Source organism: Amblyomma americanum, chromosome 5 (genome assembly GCF_052857255.1).
Source record: "Amblyomma americanum isolate KBUSLIRL-KWMA chromosome 5, ASM5285725v1, whole genome shotgun sequence".
Classification (NCBI taxonomy): Eukaryota; Metazoa; Arthropoda; class Arachnida; order Ixodida; family Ixodidae; genus Amblyomma; species Amblyomma americanum.
Window position 1 is genome coordinate 208,937,180 of NC_135501.1, and position 25,991 is coordinate 208,963,170.

At 45.0% G+C, this 25,991-nt stretch overlaps 1 protein-coding gene across 5 annotated transcripts in view; it reads right to left on the bottom strand.

Moving 5' to 3' along the window:
• Nucleotides 1-595: 595 nt before the first annotated feature.
• Nucleotides 596-25,991, bottom strand: part of LOC144133562 (forkhead box protein N3-like) — a 68,453-nt gene continuing 43,057 nt past the window's right edge. For 2 of the 5 annotated variants that reach the window (XM_077666741.1, XM_077666742.1), the window contains 5 exons: nt 25,613-25,660; nt 19,202-19,270; nt 14,568-14,658; nt 10,452-10,602; nt 596-9,470 (listed from right to left, as the gene is read on the bottom strand). In XM_077666741.1, the coding sequence (XP_077522867.1) occupies nt 9,063-9,470; nt 10,452-10,602; nt 14,568-14,658; nt 19,202-19,270; nt 25,613-25,660 (767 nt within the window). In that variant the 3' untranslated portion in view covers nt 596-9,062. The remainder of the gene's footprint in view (nt 9,471-10,451; nt 10,603-14,567; nt 14,659-19,201; nt 19,271-25,612; nt 25,661-25,991) is intronic. The other 3 variants (XR_013315071.1, XR_013315072.1, XM_077666743.1) reach the window with 3 other exon arrangements.

Below are 25,991 nucleotides of genomic sequence, written 5' to 3' on the forward strand. Positions count from 1 at the left end.
GAGTACAGGTAGGACCAAGGTAAAACACGACACCGATGCCCTGTCCAGTCTATGTTTCTTGAACAACGGCGAGATGCAAGACAACACAAACAACTAGCTCAGTTTGAAACAAAATTACACTTTTAACATCACATATCAGGAGCAATGCACTAAACCTCTACTCAACCCGTGAACCATTGGCACCCGTGTTTCGCTTTAAGATGCAGGCGATGCATACTTGCAAAATCCTCCCTGCTAATAATGATGTAAAAAAATGCACCTCGTATACCCCCCTCGTTTCTTACAGTACTACAAAACCCGCTGTAACCTCGGATGCCGCATTATAAACTGGTCGTGTTCTACTCAGTCTGTCCCCTTTCATGGCACACCATTTATTCCAGAGCCACCAAGGGTTCTCAAGAGAGCCTTTCTGCCTTACAGTCCCATCATAGAGCATTAATAAGTGTAGCCAAGATGATGAAAACGTAAGCCGAGGTACTGCGCATCTACATGCAGGCAGCAATCCTTCCAACAAAAATAGATGGCCACTTTGAACTCAGTGGCTGGGATATGTTCCCAGCAGGTCAAAGCTCAGATGAGGAAAATAATCAGTGTGCACCCTTTTGCACAGCTCTATTTATTGAAATACATTCTTCTTCTCAAACAGTTAGAAAAAAGAAAAGGGGTGTCTTCCTTTCTTTTCTATCTAAAATATGCTGCAGACACACTCCCATCAGCTGTGGTTTGGCAATGATATTGGCATCGACACAAGACTGCCCTAAGGAAAGTGGAGACACACTAATGTTTGGTTTAGAAAAAAACATGCATATTTTAACTTTTTTCTTCTTCAACAACAGTACAAGCCATATTTACATAGATTCAAAACCACACACACTCTCTAGCGTGTTTGCCTGTATGCAGTAGCGCGCTTTTTCTGACGACACCATTTCTCAATTTGCTGATCCCTTTACACCTTTTGTGTAACCTGCCAAAGCCACTTTTACTGACCAAACAGAGCTCGCCTGCTTCTGCAGCTGGAGTTAAAAAAAAAAAGTGAAAGAACAGATCGAAGGTTGGAAAGTACAAAACGAGTTGTCACTAGTGCATCAACAAACACCCAAAAGCAAGCAAGAAGAAAGTAAGAAAACCACCAAAATGACGTAGCTTTCATTTTTGCTGCTTAGTCCCTTCAAGAGCAAGGATTGTCACAAAGGACCTATCCAAGAAAAAAAAAAAAAATTGGGTGCTACCTGTTTGCTTCGATGTGCATTGGTGAACAATCTGTGCACTTCGTTGACAAAAGTCGTACAGCCCATTCGGTGCATTCAGGTTAGGGAGGGAAGGGTACCGAGTGCAGCGTTCATACATAACCGTGTGAGCACAGCAGCAGGCCCATGAAAAACCAGTGGCGTGTAGCGGAAAGTAAAAAACAATATTTGGGAACATGTCAAAAAGAACAACATGACTGCATAGGTTGCCAGACAGCATCATCGTTATAGTGCAGTGATAACACACCAGACGCAGTTGCAAAATATGCACTGCAGAAATAACGACCAGACGCAGTCAGGCTATAATAATGCTCGCGTTCACACCAACTGTACTGGTTAGACAGCATGGGCACGTGCACAAAATCGAGTCCGCAACACCACTCTCTCCTGGAGCATACACTCGCATGACGACGACCGCTTTCTTCACTCCGTCTTCAACACTTAAAACAGGAACAAATGCGACAACTGGTTTGTATTATAAGGCCCGTTCTTTGACACTCCGACATTTCAGATGCACACGTCTACGAAGAAACTGTTAGGTAAAGACCCAAATAAGATGTTTGTTGCATCACGCATGCTACTCAACATATCCAAGACAGAAAATGTGACAAAGTGGGAAACTACTGATGTGCTGTGCAATGAAAGCACACAAGCAGCGGCTCTGCAAGCCTGCTCCGGTTTTGTTTCAATGTTTCTACACACTTACACCACTAGTGATTGCTTTGTCAATTATTGCTAAGACCCACGGTTCGGCACCAGAGGGGTGCTGCGCACAACTCGCAGTAAAAGTGCACAGAAATCTACAAGACAACCACAGCCCCCAAGAAGGGAACGCATCGCTAAACCTTGCAAAGGAAGCATCAACACTGCCTGTCAGGCCTTTCATCTTTCGCCCTATCCCAGTAACCATGCCCTAGTGGGCAAATTCGCACGGCCAACAGTCCGAGAGGAAGAGAAAACAGTTTTGCATAGGATAGACTCTCCATTTGCTGCACATACACCAAGACAGCATCCCTATTTTTTTTTTTCTTACAGGTTAGGAACAAATATACACACAGAGGCAAGAAAACACTGCTTCTGCTCCTTGCCTCAAAAACGCCAAACTGTCGACAATCCACGCATGCGCACTTACACAGACACAACATCAGAAACTGGCCAAGTGACTGGGGTGATAAAAAAAAGGAAGTGACCTAGCAGGGGGAAGAAGTTTCTGTACAGGTGGTGTTTGTGTTATTACTACTGTTGCTCTACAATGCTTCTCCTCCTAGCCTTATTTTTTACACTGTGGTTGATGCTTTGGCACATAATCTCTCCTCTTGCAACGCCTCTTGGAAACCATCTTGACTGCGGTCTTCAACAAAGCCAGCCTGAAGGGAGTCCCTCCACAAACAAACAACACCTGCCTTGGCAGAAACAGTGCACATGTAATACTGCGTCCAACCACAGGTCATTGAGCTCGATGCACCTACCTCTTGCTTTCATATAGATGCGTCGTTGCAAATGAAACTCTGCAGAGTGAAATGTCCGCACCAACACTGCCCCTTTTTGCTGCCACAGCAGACGACAAACTAGAATACGCTCCAGTCATCACCGAGAATGTGGCAAAGAAGAATGCACGCCCGACAAAGGAAAGAAAAAAAAAAATTCGCAGTGCACAGAAAGCATAGATAAGAGCTTCAACATTTGTACAGGAAATTCAAAAGGAGTCAAAACTGGGTCACTCCACACAAAGGTATGCACAAAAAGTAGCAGGCACATTAGACTGAAGCCAACTCATTATGTAGACCATCCAGCCCAGGGACACAGATCAATTTTCATATTTGCATGACATTCACATTCTAGAAACGTTGATGAGGAAGCAATGAAACTTAAGTGCAAAACATCCAAAGTGTGCCACGGTATTTCTTACTCTTACAAATCAGTGCTGATCCAACTAAATCAAAGACAAAACGCATCTGCAAACTTCAGGCATTAGTATTTTTCACCAAGGAAGCCTGAGCTCACACCACAAGCAGAGTGCATTACCACCACGCACAACCAAGAAAGCCCAGAAGAAAGCATTTTAAAAACAAGAAAAAAAAAGAAAATCTGGCTGGTGAGACAGCATTAGCAATCGCATGCGCAACAGCACCTGGCTGCTACTCCAGGTGATGAAGAAATAAATCACCCCACTAAAAAGCATGAAACAAAGAATATGCAAAAAGCAACAAGAGAATGTGCGATATCAGCCATTGTACACTGTAATAGTCAGTAGTAAATGAAATGAAAAAAATAAATCAAATAGCATTTTCCTTCAACATGAACTTCCCACTGCAACGTGCAGCGTTTCATGTCAAGAGGGCATTATGCTCTTTGTATTTGTATATGTATACAATAGGAATAATAATAATGTGTCTGTGTGTGTGTATATATAGTATTTATATTCTATCGCATCTGCAACTATGTATAGTGCAGCAAGCAATGCTCTGTATATTTCATATATTACAGCTGTCCACGCTTTTTCCCCACACATTATTACTTTCACATGGCAGCATTGTGCACTGCTACTGCTTGTCTCTATACACTCTTGCTGTCGTCAAGCAAGAAAGACGGGCAGCCACCACTAGGCATGAGCATTCTAGATTTCACTTGCCCAATCTTCACAAAAAAGTGAGACAGAGTGAGTGAGATTGTGAAAAACTACAGAGCGACAAATGAAAGAACAGATATTCAAACCTAACAAAGTTAACCTGATGCTACAGCTCTGCTTTCATGCTTCAATGATTGCACTGAAACTGTGCACATTCACTCTGAAAACGCCATGAAATGAAAGCATTTGGAGTAGATCAAACGTAAGGCAGCAGTGCTCGAACAAACCGCTCCCACCTAAATGAGTGTTATTGCCCAGAGGATACCACTCTCCCCATACATATTTACTATGTCAACTACAAAAACAAAACACGAGAGAAGACAAAAGCTGTGTCCTGCCATTCTACTCAGCCGCTGGCAAGGACAGGTGGCTCAGGCATAGCGGGTAGGAAGCAAAGGCGATCAAACGTGTGGTGCTCCAACAGGAGGGACGGGAATGAGCAAATGTGGACACTACGTCTGTGCGCCTAGATGAGGTGAAAGCATGCTAAAAAATAAGCAGATAGAATGGAGAATGCATATGTGTGTGTGTGAATTTCCTCAACCTGCACAGATGTAAAAAACGCAGACACATACAGTTCAACCCCGTTATATAAGAGGCACAGCTGTAATGTGACAATCGGGAATAAGATATTTTCCGCACAATTGCTTGGCTGCCTTATCTTTCCCATTAAGCAGACCTCTTTAGTAACTGACATCAGGCGGGCATAAAAGACAAGCTGTCTTCGAATTTTGACCAGAAGCTTCGCTTATATATAATAGGCATTTTAACTTTACTTGTTGGAGTTCGTCCAAACTATGCGGATGCAGCACGAGAATGCAGCACCATCACTAGCAAACCACGGTAGCGTCTGGGCTCGAGGGTGACAACAAGGGTAATCACTGACAAGGTATTTAGTACAACCACAATTAATAAACTGGTCTGGCTGCCCACAAAGCACACACAAGGGGCTCCTTAACTGCAAGTGCTGCACAGAGAAGGGCTTCCAAATGGTGAAGGCGAACGGTGGGCTTTTCTGCTCGAGCTGCTCTATGACTATGAAGTTTTAAGCTCGGTAAAAGGGCCATCAGCCAGTTGTTTGCATAACGAGCAAGTCACTCAGCAACCATCAAGCGAACTGTTGCCATGATGATAAGACTACAGTAGAACCCCTCTATAGTAAAGTAGCTCGGACCAGCAAAGTGTTTTACTATATCAGTTGGTGATGCGCGGCGCTGACTATGCTCTCTAAGTGCAAAGTGATGGTTTATAAAAAACTCAAATACCTTACATCCTGCTCTTATCGTCCCTTCATGTGATAATTATTAATTATCAGGTATCACATGTTATTACGTTTCCTACATTGTTCATATCTTGAGGAAGTACCGCATTTACATGAATACTTAGTTAGTTAGTTAGTTAGTTAGTTATGCAAAAAACTGGAACAACTGAGGAAAAAATATTTCACAACATTGTACAATGAATACATCCCACTACACCCCATGTTACTTTTAGGAGATCAAGCACTGGTTGATTTTTCTAGCATTTTTAAATTTCTCAGAGAAGCCAATGTTTTATACAAACTTTAGATATAAAAAGCGTAACCTTTAACAAAAGCTCTAACCGTGAGTTTGGCGCATCATAGCCTAAGTTGCTTTTGCGCCATTAAAATCAATATAACTAACTAACTAACATGAATACAACATGGCAACAAAAATAAAGAGAGTTTGATTCTATGTGAAAACCAAAGCTTTCCAGGGTAACGGCGGCGCCTTCTGTGGCTTCAGCATCATTTAAGAGGAAGTAGTTAAGAAATGGACACGACAAAGTCAAGCGTGGCAAAACCACCTTCGCAGTTCCGCTGCGCCTCCATTTCTTGCCGCTGGTCCTCGTGCTTCGCACTGCCATGCTAAAAACACACGCCCTTCCGTTTTATACCCCTCATTGCACTTTTACTGGGTTTCCTTCTTAAGCGACCTGCGCCCCCTTCTTTCTATGTTCATAGCTTTTTCTGTGCAAGCTCTTCGCCTCACGGCCTCAAGATTTTCGAAAAGTTGACTTCTCCTCACGGCTCTAGAACCTGGCGGTGAAGCCACCTCAACAAGCGCATTCGGTGTCTGCCTCATGATCCTAGACTTAGCGCGTGCCGCGATGTCATCATTCCGCGGGAAGTACATCGGCCAGACGCTCTTTACTATAGCCGTTTCTTCGAAAACAGAAAATCTTTATTAAAACAAAAAAATATATATATACAGACAGCAGTCTATAGAAGGAGAAATGGGACCGCAGCTTTCCGAGTTTTCACTATAACAGAGTTTACTATAGCGGGTTCCTACTGCATGCGCGTCGCGTCGCCTCCCCATCAATTTGTCAAGCTACATAGTCAGCAGCGGACCTTGGAGCAATGTGATCACATGTCCAAATGTCGGCCATGTTTTTTTTGTGCTGTAGGCGTAACATGACATTCTTTTTATTATAAGTAAGTTCCCGGCTTGCGTAACAGACTGCTCTGTGCAATAATCCCAAGAAGTCTGAAATTTTTACAATTCCCCATCAGTACACTGAAAATTTCTGTATTTTGCATGCCTCGAAACTCTGTTCATCAAAACATTTCACCGTTCTAGCAACTTCAAGTTACCGAGAGCTAAATGTACTTTTCGGAAGCAGCTCAGTGAGGAAAAAAAAAATAGCTTGCCAACATGTCGAGCCGCAATGCAGTGGAAGGCATGAACTGCTCTCTGGAACATCATGTGCCAAGCTTACAAAATTAAACAGCTACTTTTGCACCGAATCAATTAGTGCAACATACTTATACACGTCTTATTTTGTGAAAATCTTCATCACTGAGTGGCAACTTCAAAGCAGGGGCAGATCATCAAATAATGAAACTATGGAACCGGAGCCTTCTCATTTAACAGAGACAATGATAAACGGCTTTCTGGTATGCGTCTGTTATAAAGGGGTTCAACTGTACTATGCAAAATAATAAAAGAACGAGAGGGAGAAATGCTATTCACTGCTCCTTATCACCATAAATAAAATAAGAAAAAAAGTCAACACTATGAAGAGTCCGAGTTGAGAGACAGACAAAGAACTTGGTGCTTCTGCCAGAGCACTGAAATCAATATCTCGCAAAAAAAAAACCTACAAAGAACTGGCGTCAGCAGACTTTAACATAGCCCTTTCCTTTACTCTCAATGCTGATGAACACAATAACACTTACTAGCCGGCCCCGAGGCACAAGTCTTCTGACATTCATGAATTGCTGCCTAGAGCAGATGTTCATCCCATCTCCACACTGAAACAAAATGAACAATTGCAGAAGTGTAGCAAAGTAAGCGGTTACTCATGGCAACTGTTAGCTTCACAATTTGCAAAACTTCGCAGTGCAGCATTTCTAGACAGTTGTAGAGGGGTTGGCACAGTCAAGAGTCTCACTACCTTAAAACAATTCATGATAATGCACTGTTAGAAAGATTTTGAAAACAGACTAACATAGGTGAGAGAAGAGGATTGAGGGGAGGGCCCACAACTAGTTTGTAACTGGAAATGGAGTGGGTATGTGAAAATCGGCAGCGTCTGCCCCTTTTCCACATCCACCGGAAGAGTATATCAAATAAACAAATGAGAAAATAAAAACCACAACAAAGAACAGTCTGTATGCTAAAGTCAACTAACGCTGGCAATAAGCCACACACAAAACATACTACTGAGAAAGAACAGAAGAAAAAAAAACAATGTGATGAGAACAATTACTCACAATAAGGCCATTGCAAGATGGAGTATCAAGCAACAAACAAACAGACAGACAGACAGCACATGGTATGTGCCAGGGCGTGCCTCCAACACAGATGGGCCTTGCATGGAAGTGTCCAGGGCGCCACAAGAACCACATTCAAAAGGTGACGCTGACACGAACTTACGCAGAGAAGGGGAGCGGTTGAAAAGAATACTTGTATTAAAAATACTTCGACACATACCTAATGTCAAATCTGCAATTGCTAATATCATATCAATGGTAAAATTGAACACGCTTTGTTACTCTTTGCCCCACAAGTAAAAATGCATGTACACTTGTTTGATATGAAACAGCACAAAGTGCCTCCTGTGTCACCAATTTGAAACAAAATGCTCGCCACGTCCACCCACAAATCATGCACCATCACATCAAAACAACAAGACCATGATAAAAGGACTGTAGCTTTGACTTGACTGCTACCGTAAAACTGAGGTATTATTTGAGTCCGCTAGTGCACACAAACAGTTTGTGTCCATAAAGCTAACAATACATACTATTTTCTGCCCTTCACTCATAGCACTGATGAACACTACAGAGTCTCAAACCTGCAGAGGAAGCGTCCCAACAATTCCCCCACTACTGCCGCTTACCGACTGCACTTACTATTACTAATTAATGCTGACCTCATCACAGCAACACCACCTATCCCACTTGACGTTTTTACAGTAAAATAAAACTATTTTGCATTTTATGCTACTAACTTCATGAATGCAGGTGAAAAAATGAAGAAACCAGCAATTCGCTCTGCATTCTCTATTCCTTTTTAACACCTTGAGGCACTTAACATGACACTTTACACTTAAAAAAACTAGATGCTGCCACCTAAATCTGCTCGTCCAGAGGTCTGCGCAATCTCTGTTCTGAGGAAAAGCTGGGAAGCCGTAAAGCAGGAAAATAGAGCTTGAGCTGCTCGCAGTCTGTTTCACAGCCTCGTCAAGAAAGGCAGCCCAAGCTGTTTGCTGGTTTTTAGTTTTCCAGCCCCACCATTAAAGCACCGTGCTGTGTGCTACATCGCCACATTGAACCTGAGGCAAGGGATTTGTCAGATCATTACTGTAGTCCCTGCCACTTCCTTTTGAAGCTTCGATAAAATGATGTTAAAAAATAATTAAATTAAGCCAAGAAAACATCGCAAGGACAAAATGAAAAATGATAGCCCCACCAACAAACCAGTAACAAAAGGCAACAAAAGTGCAGCCTGTGTATGACGGCAGCCTTCGCACCAAAGAGCATTTGCAACCACCACCTCATTCGAATAAAACACATTAACAGTTATTCGAGGTTAGCCTGGCTGCACAATGCCCCAGCTGTGGCAAACCAGCATCCTCCACTCCCCTTCTCTGCACTAAGAGCCACTTGCTGTCACATCCCCACGGCATCATCATCATCATCACCGGCCATGGCATCATCACCGACGTTCCCGCGCCCCTGTGGATGAATTCTTGCCTTGCTGCAGTATCAGCTGCTGGCTGCTGGCGACCTTAGCGAGGTTGAGCAGTGCATGCGCTGCGCCTTCAGCCATGTCGTCATTCCTGTCAGCACTAGAGGACGAACCCAATGCAGCACTGCCACCACTGCTCCTGCGTGTAGTGGTGGCAGCGGTTGATGCGGTGCGCTTTGATTTGCGTGGAAGGGCCGCTGCTGCAGCCAGGGCAGCCCTCCGCTTGCGCGGAGGCACTGACGACAGCGGAAGCCTGCCAAGTCCCCCACCCCCGTTACTGGAAGCAGCACTGCCGTTGCTGTTCTCCTCCTGGGGATTGTCATCGTACAGCTGCTCAGAATCCTTCCGCAGGCCTGGTACCAGGCTTCGAACTGACTGAAATCACAACAAGCAAGGCGCGAGTGTTATAGTTCTCATAGAGCTTCTTCGATTGTAACTGCACGCTGAATGCAAGAACTACACCCAACATTCACGGTGCACAAATTCGTGGCAAGTGCTTCAAGATGACTACCTGTGTCATAAAACCCCCAGCAAAAACAGCTGCACATTCATTGTCCGTATACCATTTCATTTCTCATACACGGTTACGAGGTTATGAAATGCAATCTGTTCAAGCTGCACACACTGGGAGTCCCACACCATGTTAAGTTAGGAGGACAGCAAGCTGCAACTTGTGTTCCTCATCATGTTTTACCACAGATTACTTTCCTTATGCTCCGAGAGCTTTCTTTGTAATCACAAAACTTTCATTTCGTTTCAATGAGCCAACCCTCCCGTTTCAGTGTGCAGGACAGATTGCCATCCAGCACTGTGGTACCAATCATGCCCCTTGTTCTTTGCTCCCATTTTTCTTCCTTTTCCACAGGTTTATAAAAGAGTTGCTTTGCCACGGTTTTATGGGGTCGCGAAACCATCTAGGTGCCCTTCAGCAGCTTTTTTACTCCTATTTTTTTATAGCACACCTTCCACTTTATGTATTTCTACAACAGAAGTTCTCAAACTGGGTTCAGTGGAACGCTCAAGGAACTGAAGTGCTTTTTCAGTTCCCCAAGCCCCTAAATACATGCATGCTCAAAACGAACTCTTCCTTTTACCTAATTTATCTTGGAACTAATCATGCTGCATATGCTCACAGTGGACCCTTTCACTCGACAGCCAGCCATTATTAACTGAATCTGACCATTTCTGAGGGGCCGTGCTTTTGCATGCTCTTCTTTTGCATACATGCTGGCCAAGAAGAGATGGAAGCCATAACACTTGGGGTTCCCCGAGGCTGATTGAGAGCCTCTGTTCTGCTCGACGGCAGTGACACATCTGATTTGAATGCAGAGCAAGCAGGCAGACTGAGGCCCTTACAGTGATGGCAATGCTCGCGCCATTTCCCAAGTCCCCGCTGCTGCTGTTGCCATTGGCGAGCGAAGCGCTGTACGTATGATCCTCACTGGGGCTGCTGGTGATCACTGCTGTTGTGCTGGCACCACCAACCGAGGACTCGCCACTGCGATTTCTGCCCAGCAAGAGAAGATACGAGACACACAACACAGATGTCAGATTATAGAGACACTGAGAACAAATCAAACCTGACTCGTACCAACAGATAACCATATTCTAATGACAAAGAGGCCATTTTCAATGAAAATAGGGAGTCTTTATATAAGATTAAAAAACCCGGAAAACTGAACACAGGCACCTATGCCACTGGCTGTTTCCACAAGCAAACTACGATGATATCAGCAGCGTTTTCAGATACAAATCTCTGAGGCTAGGCTACTTCGCCATTCACTTCCAAATGAAAGTCACACAGTCCTTTCCTGTTGCGACATTGCAAGCTTGATTCCAGTGGGGGAGAGAAACTAATGTTCAGCCTTTACATCTGATTTTTTTAGTTAAAAAGAAGAAGAAGAAAGCGACTTAAGCTGCCAAATGACCACCAACAGAGCCATAAATACAATTTTGACTAAAAACAAAACCTGGACAGACTTGTGCTCAGTGCCTCTTCAAGCTATAGACAAGCACCAGCAGTGACTTCCGTTGTGTAGGCAAAAAGCGGGACCTTCCGCATTGGATGTGCCACGGCTGCGTGTTTTGGGGTAAAATTCACGGTGTGCCGACAAATTGTGGTGTGGTAGGTTGAACCGCAATGCAGAACAAAGGAATCGGCATAAGTTTCCACAATTTTATTGCAATCAGATAGTTGAACCGCAATGCAGAACAAAGGAATCGGCATAAGTTTCCACAATTTTATTGCAATCAGATAGGCGTGAAGGCGACAGGCAGGGGCCGAGGAGCAAGACAATTAAGTTCGGCGACGGAGCGACTTTGAGGCAATTTGTTTCCGGCGAGCTCGTTTCGTCTGTTGGGTTATTATATTGCGTTTCTGCATTCAAATCTAATAAGTTTTTTCGTGTCTCTGACTTCGCATCGTTGCTGTTCGGTCGCGTGGTGAACTGTGCTAAGATTAAGTAACACCTGCAACTCGTTCTCATTCTTGCTCTCAGCATAAAGTTAGGCGAGATATTCTGTGTGCCTTGGGTCGTAAGTTGAACACAGGGGGCCATTTTCAGATGCTTATCATCCGGGCAACGTCCCGAGCATCACTTCGCGCAAAAAAAAAAAAAAAAAAACAAACGCCGCCAGTAGTTTTCAGCGTTCACACCGTGCTGCACTTGAAGAAGCACCGGACTCGGGTAGTTGAATGCAAGATGGTTTTTTTCTGTTTTCATTTTCGCGAATTTCAACAAGTGTGTTGTTTCAACACTGGTCCAACGACGCTAGGATCTCGACAAAGTCACGCAGCGTCATTTCCCAACTTATTTGAATTTTCACATTGCAGGTCAATCAGAACCTGGCGAACACAGCAAATTCCACACCAAAAGCCACTCCGATCAAGCAGAATGCACACACATGAATAAATTCTAAAATAAGAAGCAAAATTTTATAGCTTAGCACAGTGTGTGTAAATTTCGTTTGGAGCTCGAGGAAAAAGTCTGTGCATACGCTCGTGTAGCTCTCGTATCGCATTTGCCTTATTCAAAGCAGCTATAGTGTTCATTAATTTCCAAGGTCTCCGGAGTGAAGCGGCACGGTGAAAATAGGAAGCACATTACAAGGTTCATCGTGTGAGAAAGCCGATTCGCATCGTGCATCACGTCATCTTATCTTGCACTAGCAATCGGATATGCTTAACCGGCCCATAAGTTGAGAACTGTGGAAGATTAGTTCCTCCCCATACCTCGCGCTTTCACCCGCCGTATAGCGCTGTGCTTTTACAATTGTCGCGGAGAAGCACCCGATGCAGTGCTCCGCCTACTAATTCCTTCTGGCGAACAGGCTGAAAAAGTGCACAACTACTCTCTGAGCATCAACAAAAATGTTTCTAACCGCAAGCGACGCGCACGCTTTGAAATATTCACATACATCAGTTGGTTTCGAAGGCAGCGTTGCTTGGCACAGTGTAGGCGTGCTGCGTTTTTGCCTACACCCGACCGCAGCGCCACCTTTGGTTACAAACATGACGCTTATCTATAGACATGCTGCCATTAGGTCATGACAATAATTACTCTCAAGCGAAGTTCAACTTGTTTGAACAAAGCAAGTCAAACAACACAAGCTAGTTAGCCATGCAGACTTAAGTGCAAGCTTTGTTACTGGAAGCAATCGGTACCAACTAAGCGAGCGAAGTCTAGATACACTGTGCACATTTTTCTGCAGGAACAAATGTCCTAAGGAGAATATTCAAGAATCTACAACTAGTTTGAATGCGCTTAATTGCACTTAAGGACTTCTGCAATGCACTTTGCCATATTTTTCACTTTTAAATTTGACCTTGCAATGTAATGACGGTGAGTAATTGGAGGTGAGTAAATTGGTTTCTAGGAAGGGAAATGGCGCACTATCTGTTTCGCATATATCGGCGGACACCCGAACCATGCTGTAAGCGAAGGGATGAAGGAGGGTGTGAAAGAAGAAATGCCAAATTGGAGGTCGCCAACGTATTTGACACCGTCGATTCGGGCTTGGCCGGGTCGATTTTAAAGATTACTTGCTACGTGTTAAGCTTTTTTTAAACACGACATGGCATATATCGGCACAAACAGGATTGGAGAAGTTTCTTGATGGGTGTCGCGGAACTTATGAGGGCTCCGCGCCGAAATGCAACGTGGGAAATCACGCAAATGGCTGAGAGAGCCGGAACACAGCTCATGTGTGGGTAAACGCGTTATTTCGTACGGCAGGACGCCGAAAAGTATGGGAAGCACACACAGTCTAACCGAATATGGCAGCTAGTATGGCGCGTCACTTGGTGGAAAACTCTCCTCTGCAATGCCACGCGAAGCGCCGCAGCGGAATGTGAAGAGCGAACAGTGAAGGCGAGCGGCGCACTACCATTTTTCAGGCTTTGTTATCAACGAGAGTCAAAGGGAGGGGAATGCACACCCTCTCAGTGCATACCCTCGCAGCCGGCGCGCGCCGAGCCGCGCTAGCGATAGCAGCGCCGCGAGAGCGGAGAGCAGCCGCTCCTGGCTCGGTCAGAGCGGCCTGCGAACTTTTGATCACCACTGTACCTCAATAACAATATAAAGAGCATAGCTCCACCTGGCAGGTCTTTGGCTACAGCTCCATTTCAATCGCAACCAAAATATTTTGAAAGAAAGTGCCTTAATGACCCGCAAGAAGTTAACTAGGCTTCAGTTATTTTCCCTTAATAAGAGAACTAATTGAGATATACTGAAAGCAATCACATTATTCAAAACATGAATTCATATATGCACCTACTTGCATTATGATATCGTTAATAATAAAAATTTTCATTTTAAGACCGGCATCTCCCCTTGAGTAGAGGATGACCAATTCTGCATTAACCCACTAAAATTATCGCGTCATACCCTCAAGGCAGAGCTTAAGTGTCCCCTTTAATTTTTTTTTTTACAGACTCCAATGGACCATGGGGAGATCAAGTCTTACAGTTCAAATTATCCAGAAATTTGAATTAATGAGGTTTCAATTAACAAGCTTTCGATGTGAATACTGTGAATAGTGTCACAGGAGTGGCGGGAAAATAATAAGAGGAAAAGTGGAATCCTAGTAAAACACTGCAGGGCAAGTTGGCGCAAAGCTAGGGAGAAACGAAAGGACGGCACACAGACAAAAAAAAAAAAGCAATGGAAAGTGCATGTCCTCTTGTCTTCTTATCTATGGGGTCTCTTTTAGGACTTTATTTCATCCAACGAAAGAAGGAAGTGTTCATGTCACACAAACCATACTGTGCGAACTGTAATGCCTGCCTGGCTTTGGGAAAATAAGGTTCAAGCAAGCATGAGAATAGAATGCAAAACGAGTACCACTTTCTGTCACGACTACATAAACAGGGTGCCCATCAGAACTGGGGCACGCAACAGCTGAGTGAATTTCCTTTCCTATTTCTATTCAAACAGCTGGCTAAATGAATAAAAAAAAAAAAGGCAAACTCACTGTAGCCTGAGGTGCTTCTTGGTGAACACGATGGGGCTTGGGGGAGAAGAGTCCCGATAACCTTCCTCTTCGTCATCGTCCTCATCGTCACCTTCAGTGTTGCCCAAAAGGCAAAACCAAATGAGGAATTGTGAACTCCCCCATCATTTAAAAACAGCAGAGACATCAAAGCTCCAGCATTTACTGCCATTTTAATTTTACAGCACGAGCTTTGTATGCGACATTCTTTGATATGCACACATTGGCCATTTGCAGGTGGGAGAAAGTGGGTAAGGGTGGAAGCCAGAAGGGAACGGGAACCCACGAACTCTGCTTTCAATGCATGAGGGCAAAAGGAAGTTGGTGAGGGTGGAAGCTGGGAGGGGAACTTGTAGTGCTGGCATGTTCGGCTCTCCTAACAGGCACGAGTGAAGAGAAAGCACAGTGGAAACTGGGAGAGGGGTGCCACAAAGTAAGCGCCTGCCGCAGCCAAATTCCGGGAACAAATGCCCGCAGGGACTGATTGCTGTGTGTGGAGTGAGAGGCCAAGTTCCCCATGAACTTGGGGAATGGGATTATTGCGGATACATAGGGACACCAGGGTGCGGCGGAGGGAGAAAGCACAAGCCAGGCACGTCGCTCAGGGAAGCCGGTGCGTGCGGACTTGATAGTGTTGTCAGCTATGTATGTGGTAGGCCAGTGAGCCTCCAACCGAGGCCCGATACACTGGGGCCCAGAAGGGCTAACGCGCGGCCCAAGCTTACTCATCTCCTCAACACTTTATAGACCGCACAGCAAGCAACTGCAGCACGATGCTCCTTCTGACCAGACCTCCCCATGCCACAGCTAAGGCCGAGCCTTCCCCACTCTCTCGGACTCTTCTTCTTGTATATAGCCTTATGTTTTATTCTATGCATTAACGTGATGGCATTAAGGCCCCCTGTGTCACAGCACTGTCGTTAGCAGTGAGCAAGAAATCTACGAAAAATCCCCAGAGGAGCAATCTGTGGGGCACGCAGGTAGGCCACCTCGGTTGCGTGACCTTGAGACGTCATCACAACCTGTCCACTCGATTGTGAGCAAACTGCCCATTGTGGCAGGCAGCAGTTCAATTAATGATTGGCCACGGGTTTCACAAGGCCCACTGTTGGAAGAGCCTGCCATCGCAGTGCAGTGATGCTTTGCTTAACTGCTGCACCACTGCACCATGAGTGGTATAAAAACTCCCAGCAAACCATGAATGTAAAGTAGAGAATGACGAATTCCACATATATCGCATTAACCCATTAATGCCATAACGCCATGCCCTAAACGCGGAGCTTAAGTATCCCCTCCAATTTTTTACTTCCATCGTTCGCACAACATTGTTGTGCTCTCTTACACTTTTGTTAACCAGTGGGTACTCTTGCTTCATTCCTCATATCAATAGCTTTTGTTCCCATGTTATGTAAATTTATGCTTCTTAACTGTGCTCTTGTGAAAGCCTGCCTGTTGTAATTTAGGTTGTTTGCTATTAAGCTTTGTTGCAAGCGGCTTACTTGTTGCAGCTTGACTCAACGTAATGATTCTGTTATCAAATCTGTCTTATGACTTTTCCGCCAAATCTGCCTTATGCCTCGTGCCTCCGGTTAGCAGCTGATCAGGCTCATCAACACTAACTTTTTTTTTTTTTGCATGCAGGGTGGAGTTGTTTATGCTCCACGCTCTCCAACCCTCAGGAGAGTGCAGCGGTGGGCACATCTTTCTAAAAACTGGCAAACAAATCTGCACGAATCACTGCCTAGCCTAGCATATTCTGACAAAGGGCAAGGTTGCATAGCCTTGAGTCTAGGAGAGATGCTCTTTTAAAATGTAACACGAAGCTGTGAAAAGCATACAGTGCACACATGCAGCAGCACTCTTTTCAGAGTTCAGCACATTACACAACATGTCATAAACATTGCGTAATTTTTATGATGCCTGTACCCCTATTGAAAATGCATGCACGTGTCCATCATCATGAAGATGCATATGAAAGCCATCAGCTCAGATACACTGCTGGGACAGAAAAAAATGCAAATGACTAACACACACCCAGCATGATCTTATGTTTCAGCCCAGAATGCCATAACTAGTGTGCACTGCACAACTGGTGGCATGTGAATGTCAAACTGGGCGCTGTGGTAATAAAGCATAAACTGCAACAACTTCATTATTCTCTTCCTTTCATTCCCACTTAATAATATAGAAACATGCATGCATGCCTGTTATCATTAACCAGAATACAATACATGCGTATCTTTGATGGCAACGTAAAACCTTTCACACTCACAAAAATGACAATAGCATGAGGAAACACAAAAGGACAGGAGACATGCATCGTGCATTATGCAGTAATAACCAGCTGCTACGGTTTTCACGGGACTGCGAAAAAAAATAGTAGGGTATTAACGTAGTTAAACCGAGCAGATCTGCAAAAGCATGCGTTTAGCCTGGTTGGCTCATGGTTTTGCTTTGCTGAGTCATCGACACGTCTGGCGGCGATATTAGACCCAGGTTAAGCTATGATGGAGGTTAAGCTGATCTGATCTGTACGTGCCGCAGATAGAAGTTGATGAAGACGACAATGTGCAATGCACAGCGAGAGTGTGTGCTGTAGTTCGACACGAGGCGTAATCGGCTGCGGTAATAGGATAGTGCTCTCCTGCAGTGGCTGAGATGATGATCTATTCGCTCTGCCGTGGGTTCGAAATCGAGTCGCGACAATATTTATTTCATTTCTGCATAAGTTGCTGGTATGCTAAGATCAGTTTGGCCAAGATCACCCTCGAGGTCACCCTCCCATTGGCTACAGCTGGTGCAACACTCTTCCAAACTAACCCTAGCTTACCCGAGTTACTCCGAGGCTTCACATAAGATTCTTGGTTGAGACGACGTTAAGGGAGAACCTGATCTTAAAAAAAAAAAAAATTGTTAATGAAGTCACATAAACGAAATCTTCAAGAAATATGTATTTTTGCATACTGATTTCAAATATGCAATTCAATTTTATGTAAACAAGTCCTTGTGCACTTATATGACAAGTTGTGTAACTTTTTGCCAAGAGCTTTCAATAAATTTTGCTGCAGGAAATTTGCTAGAACAACATGCCATTGGCTTGTCTTGACATCAAGTTATGCAATAAGGGCAAAATTATTATCTTGCCTATCACAGAAGATGAGTTACAGTGTTTCGAATTTGCCACTTCAAAAACGGGAAGAAAAACTTGTATTCGTGACTGTTTGAAAATCCTATAACTCGCCTTCTGTAACAGGCAGGACGATAATTTTATTGTTATCGCATAGCTTGATGTCAAAAAGAACCAATGACATGAAATCTAACAAGTTGTTGTTGTTGGTTGTTCGGGAAAGGAAATGGCGCAGCATCTGTCACACATCTCCCCGGACACCTGAACCACGCTGCAAGGAAAGGGATAAAGGAGGGACCAAGAAAAGAAAGCAAGAAAGAGATGCCGCAGTGGAGGGCTCCGGAATAATTTCGACCACCTGGAGATCTTTAATGTGCACTGACATCGCACAGAACAGGGGCGCCTTTGTGTTTCCCTGCAACAGAATTTCTTTCAAACTTTCGGCAAAAGGTTAGAGACGTATCGCATAAGTGCACAGAGACTTGTTGAACATAATATTAAACTACATATTTGGAACCGGCGTGCAAAAATACATGTTCCCTGAAGATTTCATAATTGTGACTTTATTAACAAAAAAAAAAAAAGTGCCAGCTTCCTTGGAAACATTGTAGCCAGGAAGCACATGTGAAAAAAATGTACATCGCTGTCTGCCTTTCTTTTTACATTTGTTAATACCAACATGCTTCCCTCAAATCTGCAAGGCTTAGTGGCTTTAGTGACAGTTGGCATGCAGAGAATGTCCTGAACGCCCAGCAATGGCTCTCTGTCTACCCGACTAGCTGTCGGTGGAAGGGAGGCAGCAGCAAAGAGGGTGCGCGCGTGGATTGAGTGCAGTTTGCGCACATGTGACCACTTCTGCCCTGCTTTTGCTCTGCCCGCTTTAATCCTACACAAACTTTGCCTATTGCAACCATGAAACTGCCTTTCTAAGCTGCAGGCGACAAGGAAAACACAGATGACAGAAACACGCCTCAGAGCCAATGCGAGCAACTGCATCTTGTCTGCCCGCGCGACATTTGCCAGGACATAGTTTCATTTCCGTGCCTTTGGTCGTTTGCGCTCGTGCCGCAGTGTCAATGGAACAGCACGAACAACTGCAATGAAATTCATGCTGCCCCTAAATGTGTGTTTTGTGTCGGCATGGGTGCAAGCCACCAGAAGTCGGCCAGCAAGGTGGCATCCAAGTGCCGTGCAGTCCAGAGTTCCACTTTGGCTGATCTGCCATTGCTGAATGTAGGCTGTCAAAATGCCACCATGTAGTAAAGCACTACTGCAAAGTGACATTCGTAACATAGCATGCGGAAGAGCTGCCTCAGTTGACGTAAGAGACGGATTTGCATTGCTTGGGTTTCTATGGGAATTTGGACGGGACTGGCTTATGGGAATGTGCGAGTCAAGAAAACGCAGCACCCGGGAATGTAACAGCAAAGTTCTACTATAATGCAAACAAATCTTCTGTGTTACTGACTGATTCGACATGAAAACTCACTTGGAGGGGGCAGAATGTTGGGGCCGTTTTGCAGTGACAACATAGTCGCTGCAGCGTCAACGTCCTGATCTGTAAGGGAAATTCAGGGGCATGACAAGGTGGTGGTGGTGGTGGTGGTGTTTGTCCTGTTTTCAAGAAGCAAAACAAACATGAATAAACAAGTGGTAGCCCACAGAAACACTGTTTTGGCTAGCACAGAAGTATGGAAAGGAAAACGTGATGACAATTCAAGTGTCACAGGGAACAGTAGCAACGAAGAGGTGCCCACTTTGCAAATATTCTTACAACCTGGCCACTGCGCAACTAAATCTAGCCACAGAGCACTTGATGCTATCGCTGCACTCTATTCTGGCTTCAGCAGCTGCCTACTGTTCTGCTAAACATCACGCAGTTTGGAAACTACTACTCCAAAGAGACACTACAATTAAGAAAACAGGTGCTCCCCCTTAAAAACAAAACATTTGTTTTTTTCTGCCAACTGATTTAGACTTGTGACAATAAGACCGAGAACACTTTACAATGAACACATGGAGGCATATAACGGTGTAGCCCAGCGTCAGAGATCCACATATAAAAACTGGTTTTGGATGTCGTCGCAGTATGTGCGTAAGAATGGCCGCTGGCGGTGACACTAGAGTCTCATTCTTTAGCCTTTTTTTAACTCATTACGCCCAGTTTAGAGCAGAAGTAGCCTCTTTCCCATTACAATGCTGTAATCTATTCGTAAAGGCCAACTAGTGCCCTTTTAATGCAACACTGCCAATTGCAAGGATGTGGCAGGCTTTCAGCAGTGCTGTGCAGCTAGCTCAACCTCCTCTTCTTGGCTTTTCGTCCTCCAATGAACTTTCTTCCTTGAACCTAACGCTGCTCTCTGAACGTCGTCACATAATCAAAATTCTTGCACCGTATTGTCAATTCTGCAGTTAGGCTGTCAAATAAGAGTTATACAGTGGAACCTCGTTAATTCGAAGTCCGTCGGACCGCGAAAAATCATCGAATTAACCGGGTTTTTGAATTATCAAAAATGGACGAAAAATGAGAAATAAACGTACGAAACGTGGCTGTATCAACACTGCACCTTTATTTCGCCTGAAAAACGGTCACTTGAAGTAGTGATCGATGCGCGACTGCTTGGCGCAGTAGTTAGCCGCACCGTAGGCTGCGTCCTCCAGTCTGCTTACAGTGCGCAGCAATTCGCTGTTACCGCCGCTACACTCCACAAAACTGCGCACAACGTTCAGCGACTCGACGACTGCAGCTAAAGCTGGTGCTCGGGTGGGCTCAACATCGCCTTCACCTTCGCTGGAAGGCCCGTTGTCACATATTTCTCCTTCCAAGTCGGCATAAGACGTTTGGACATCAAGTTCGGCGCTCAAATAGTCCGCAAAGGTCAATCCGTTGCTCCCGCCGCCGTTTTCTTCGTCGAAGTCGGTCATGCGCGCACACAATAACTCTCCTTCATCACCCAGTGTGCAGCTGGCATCAGATGCATCCTCGGGACTGTCATCTTGTTGCTTGGAAAAAAAGGCGTGCATAAAGCAACGCCTGATCATATCTCCCTCCACCTGCTTCCAGGCGTACATGATTAGGCAAATGGCATCCAGTAGGTCCACGGAATATTGCTTACCGTTGTCATAGCACAACAAGATCCTTTTAAGCAAATGGCAGCGATAAATCTTCCTCGCTTGCAGAATAACGCCTTGGTCCATAGGCTGCGACACAGCTGTAACATTCAGCGGCAGGAAGACAAGCCTAACTGCTGTCAAGTTCTGGATGTCGGCGTGGGCTGGGCAGTTGTCAACAACAAAAACAACTTTTCGTCCCGCGGCAGCAAACTTACGGTCAAGGTGCCTCACGTACTCCTCGAACAGCGCTGCCGTCATTCAAGCCTTTTTGTTGCTTCTGTACAGCACGTCATCTCTAGGAGGAAGTCGTGCGTTCTTGAAGCACCGAGGCTTCTCCACTTTGCCGATGATCAGCAGCGGCAGTTTGTGACTGCCGGACATATTCGCACCAAACAGAATGGTTATTCTGTCCTTGGGTTGTTTTTTTCCCGTGACTACCGCATCCTTTGGGGCAAACGTCTTCGTAGGCAGCATTTTGTAAAACAATGCGGCCTCGTCCATGTTGTAAACATCGTCCTCCGCGTACTGCTGAAGCAGCGGAGCCAATGTATGCTTTTTCCAATTCTCGACAACATTTGGGTCGACGCTCCCGCTTTCGCCGCACACTGTCACGAATTTGAGGTTATTGCGGTCTTTAAATCTGGACAACCAGCCGTTGCTGCACTTAAATGCTTCATGGCCCAGCCGCAGTGCAAGCTCATCGGCCTTTTCGCGCAGCAGCGTGCCGTTCACAGGCAGGTGTGCTGCATTTGCATGCTGAAGCCACTTTATCAAGGCGTCTTCAACGTCCGGATATGTAGAAAAACGAATCCTCATCCGCTTCGTCGAATGCGTCTTCCCGTAGGCCTCGAGGATCTTAGTCGTATTTTTCAATATAGTTGAAAGGGTCGATAAAGGCACCTTGTGCTTTTCCGCCAACTGCGTTTTGGAGCTCGTCCATTTTTCAGCCTCCTCAATTAGGCACACTTTCTGGCAGAGAGTCAGAGTTCTGTACTTCGGCATTTTCTTAACACCAACACCGCGCACGTGGTCAAGAACTAGCAGAGCACAGTACTCGCCTGGTCGCGGCACCGAACAATAAAGAACAACGAGCAGTACCTGCCACAAGCGAGACAAACAACAAAAACGGAAACGGAACCAGAAAAATTTTGACCTAGTGGCACCTGCTTGTTGCTTTGTCAACTAAAGCTAGCCTCCAAAACCGGTGCAGATCACTGAGGCACAACAAAGCATCGGAAACACGAAGTTGGTTTAAAGTGCCGCCTGGCTTCCATTCCGGAAACTATACTGGCCTCAGAGACTGGCACTATGGAAAAATCACGGAGGCCATGGCTTAAATTGACGTATTATCCGGATGAGGGCGCGCTGGCTGTTCAAATTATCCGGCAAAATTTGCATGCAAACTGTTGGGACCGCCGAAAACCTTCGAATTACGTGGGATTTCGAATAAACAGAGTTCGAATTAACGAGGTTTTACTGTATTTATTTGCTACAGAATCATCAAATGAAAAGACATCACACCGTCAACTTGAAACCTTACTACACATGTACTGAAATGTTCCAAGTAGAGTACTGCACGGGCCTTACCTATTGGCCGGCCCGGGTCCAGTTCCCTCTACTGTTACCCACCCGAGCCTGGCCCGGTTTTCCCAATACATGCCCGGCCCCAAGCCCAAGGAAGCTCTCACCTACCCGGCCCGGCTCAGGCCCGAAACAACACAAAAGCTACAAGTGTGCTACAGAAGCGCAAATGTTGCTACTATGAGTTTCAGTTAAAAAGAGTGGGCCGTTCCTAGAATAGAGGTCTAAAATTCTCTAGTTTCTGCTTCTGGTGTAGTTAGTAGTTTTTGCTGAGCGTTAACACGGTCGAATTGTACAATTCGTTTGGAAAGCTTTTATAGAATTAAAAGGCACAAAAAATTGAAAAAAAAAGTAAATAAAGGCAGGACTTGGCAGATAAAAGAGAGAAGTCTCAAATATTCTGCCATACATTATGAAAAGTACAAGCACAAACACACAGGCTGAAAGGAAAGAAACCATACTACACGGGTGCTATGAGCTAAGCATTTATTGGATGCACCCTCCAAGGCCCACATTTGCCCACATGCGCAGCCTCCTCTATGCTTCGGAACATCACACACCCAAGGCGTGTGCTGGGGAGGAGTTAAGTTTGACTTATTCAGAACTGAAAAGCTGAAAAAAAAAAAATCGTCTGTGGATGTCGTATTTATGCTTCATGCAAAACGATTTCGCAAAGCTAGGAAGGTGGCAAGCAAAAATAATGTGTCAATAAGATCTTCAGAGCTTCAGAATCTGAGAGCTTTGCAAAGAGTGCAAATGAGCTAATACATAATGGTATAGTATATGCTGTTCTACCTAAATTATTTTGCATTTTCTGCATTTACATTTTTTTGCATGCTCAACATATCACATGACATACTACCGAAGATCAATAAATTTGTACTCTGGAAATAGTTGCAAACTGGCTCTAATTACCTTGACCGTTGTTTGTTAACCCCATGAGAACATAAGAAGCAGATGTTCACTGAAAGTACTCATTCATTACACAAGCCCGAGCTCGGCCCGAGCCCGCAACCCAAAGCCCGGCCTGCGGGCTCGAGCTCATGCAGTGCTCTAGTTTCAGGTTAAATGTTTTTCCTTACAACACTTAGGACTGGAAATCAACACCAAGAACTTTTTGCTACTATCCTTCTCGAAGATTCATACCTGCCATCGAAGACACATAATTATGTTCACCTATGCCTGGAGCCAATTGACGTCAGGATGGTTGCACAATACCAGATTTTCCAGCCTTCCTACCTCACGTTGCAAGCTGCTAAACCAATGAACGTGCTTTCTGGTGATATCCTGTTTCGATAGCGGACTTGCATCGAGAACAAGCATGGTCTCAATCTTCCGTTGAAAGGTTTCGACAAGGTAAAAATTGGAGGAGACATTTTAGCTCCGCATTAAAGGTATGACGCGATAGCTAATGGGTTAATCAATTCCTTTTATATGCACACTAGGTCATTCTCTACTTTACGTTCACAGATCCCTGGGAGTCCTCATACCACTCCTGGCGCAGCAGTTAAGCAATGAGTCACTGCCCTGCGATAGCAGGTGCTGCCACTGGTCGGACCTGTGCGGCCCAGGTAGCTCTCCCCGAGCGACTGATCTTTAGTTTAACTGCCACCTGCCACGGTTGGCAATCTGGTGGGCAAGTTGTCATGATGCCTCAAGGTCACGTAACCTAGATGGCCCACCTGCCTCCTAGGTTAGGTTGGTTGTCTGGGGATTTTTTGTGGATTTTTTTGCTCACGGTCAATGGCGCCGAGGCCGAAATTTCTGCGACATGGGCTCCTTAATGTTAGTGCATTAACAGAGACTTTTAGCAGAGTGGAGACGTATTAGCATAGGCATATAAGAGTTTACCGGATGTCTGTTGCGCACGCCCAATGACATGAGTAGGGGCATGCCACAGTGTATGCGCAGTTGGAGTCTGGTAAACCCAAACATGTCTTCGCTATGTTAAAAGACTCCAATTACCACAGACAAACGACATTTCTAAATTACTACACTGTGGCACACCACTTAGGCAAAATTTGGGGTGACCACTACAACCATTCAAACAACATGATGCAGAAGGCGCTAGAAAACAAAGATGCACAGCAAGCATCAGCTTAGCTCCACTTCACGTACATCACGATTTCGTGCCCGATTGTGGTTTCGGTGTATCTGGACCGATGTATCTTGACTGGTGCTGATGACGTTATCCATTGCTCAGAAAAAAAAATCTAGCACAACAAGCTACGGAAGCAATTGAGACCAGTGACTAGAAGCAACAGTTCGGTATAAATCTCCGACGTAGTTGCCGCCAACAGAGACAGATCCCTCACTCTCGTTTACCACAACGCTGATTCAACCTTTCACCTGCCCTCTCCACACCAGTTTTAACTTCTCCACATTTACCCTGAAAAGGTGGCACAGCCTCACATGTATGTTGCTCGATTGGCCGTGTGCCCAGGACTCCTGGGCGCCCGGGCGCAACGGTGCGCAGTTCAAATTGTCGGAGGCGGAAATGATTTGCATTCAAATTAAGGGGCTACGTTTTACGTAGACACGAATGGATATGGATGTTACAAGTCACAGATTTTAATTGATTTAATGAAGTTCTAATTAGCGAACTTTCACTGTCTGTGTTATACCCTGAAGCGAAGTTGATACTTTTTTTTTAATCCACTCCTGCTGTGGCCCACCAGTGTGCTGCAGCATAAATTAATAATAAGCCCTTTTCACACTGGCGAACCAAGTGGCTGTGTGGACCAAAAATGAAAATGAATGCTATTGTCAGAGATCCATAAAGACAATAAAGGCCCCTGCACCCCTCCACTTCCATCCCAGCAGCAATCAAATGAATTTTTATACAAACTTTAAGCAACACTCCAGACTGCGCTCTGTAAGAGTCACATCAAAAACAAACGAAGAATGGAAGAATGGTATTTGAAATTCAGGGGTGTTCTTCACGTCAGAAGAGCAAGCCTGGCCAACAGAATGAACAAACAGCACAGGCCCAGTGTCGGTCAGCATTGAAGGTGTGTTCCATGTTTTGCGTGTGTTTGATTTTCTGCGTGAAGCTTTTAGAGATCATAGGCTAAGTGGACTGCCTAGTTATCCATACTGAACCATTAACCCTATATGCAGCTCTCACAAATATAATTGACAAGATGCAGCAGAGCCTCATGTTGAGGACTTGTTGCACCGAAAAGTGACGATGAAGCAGGCTGACCTTTCGTTGATGATGCAGCAAGCCTCTTTGACAGGAAGGGGAAGAGTGCTGGAAGAGCAACAAGCTCAAAGTCAGAGGTTGTCTCAGCATACTATACACAAGACTCAATAAAACAAGCTTGTGTTGGAGTCTGCAAGGAACAGCGACTGCAACTTGTCATAGAGACAGCTCATACAATTACACAATTGCCAACATGTTTATTTGTACAGTGTGACACGACCAGTGCACCGTGCAATCACTCACTGTGATCAAGGACAACTGCACATCCAACCAAGTTTTGCGTCACCGACTGATTCAGCAACATTTCAGGAAAAAGCAGTGGCGGGGCTCTTTGTGAACAAACGACAAAGAGGAAAGATGCAATGAAATAGCCCTTGCA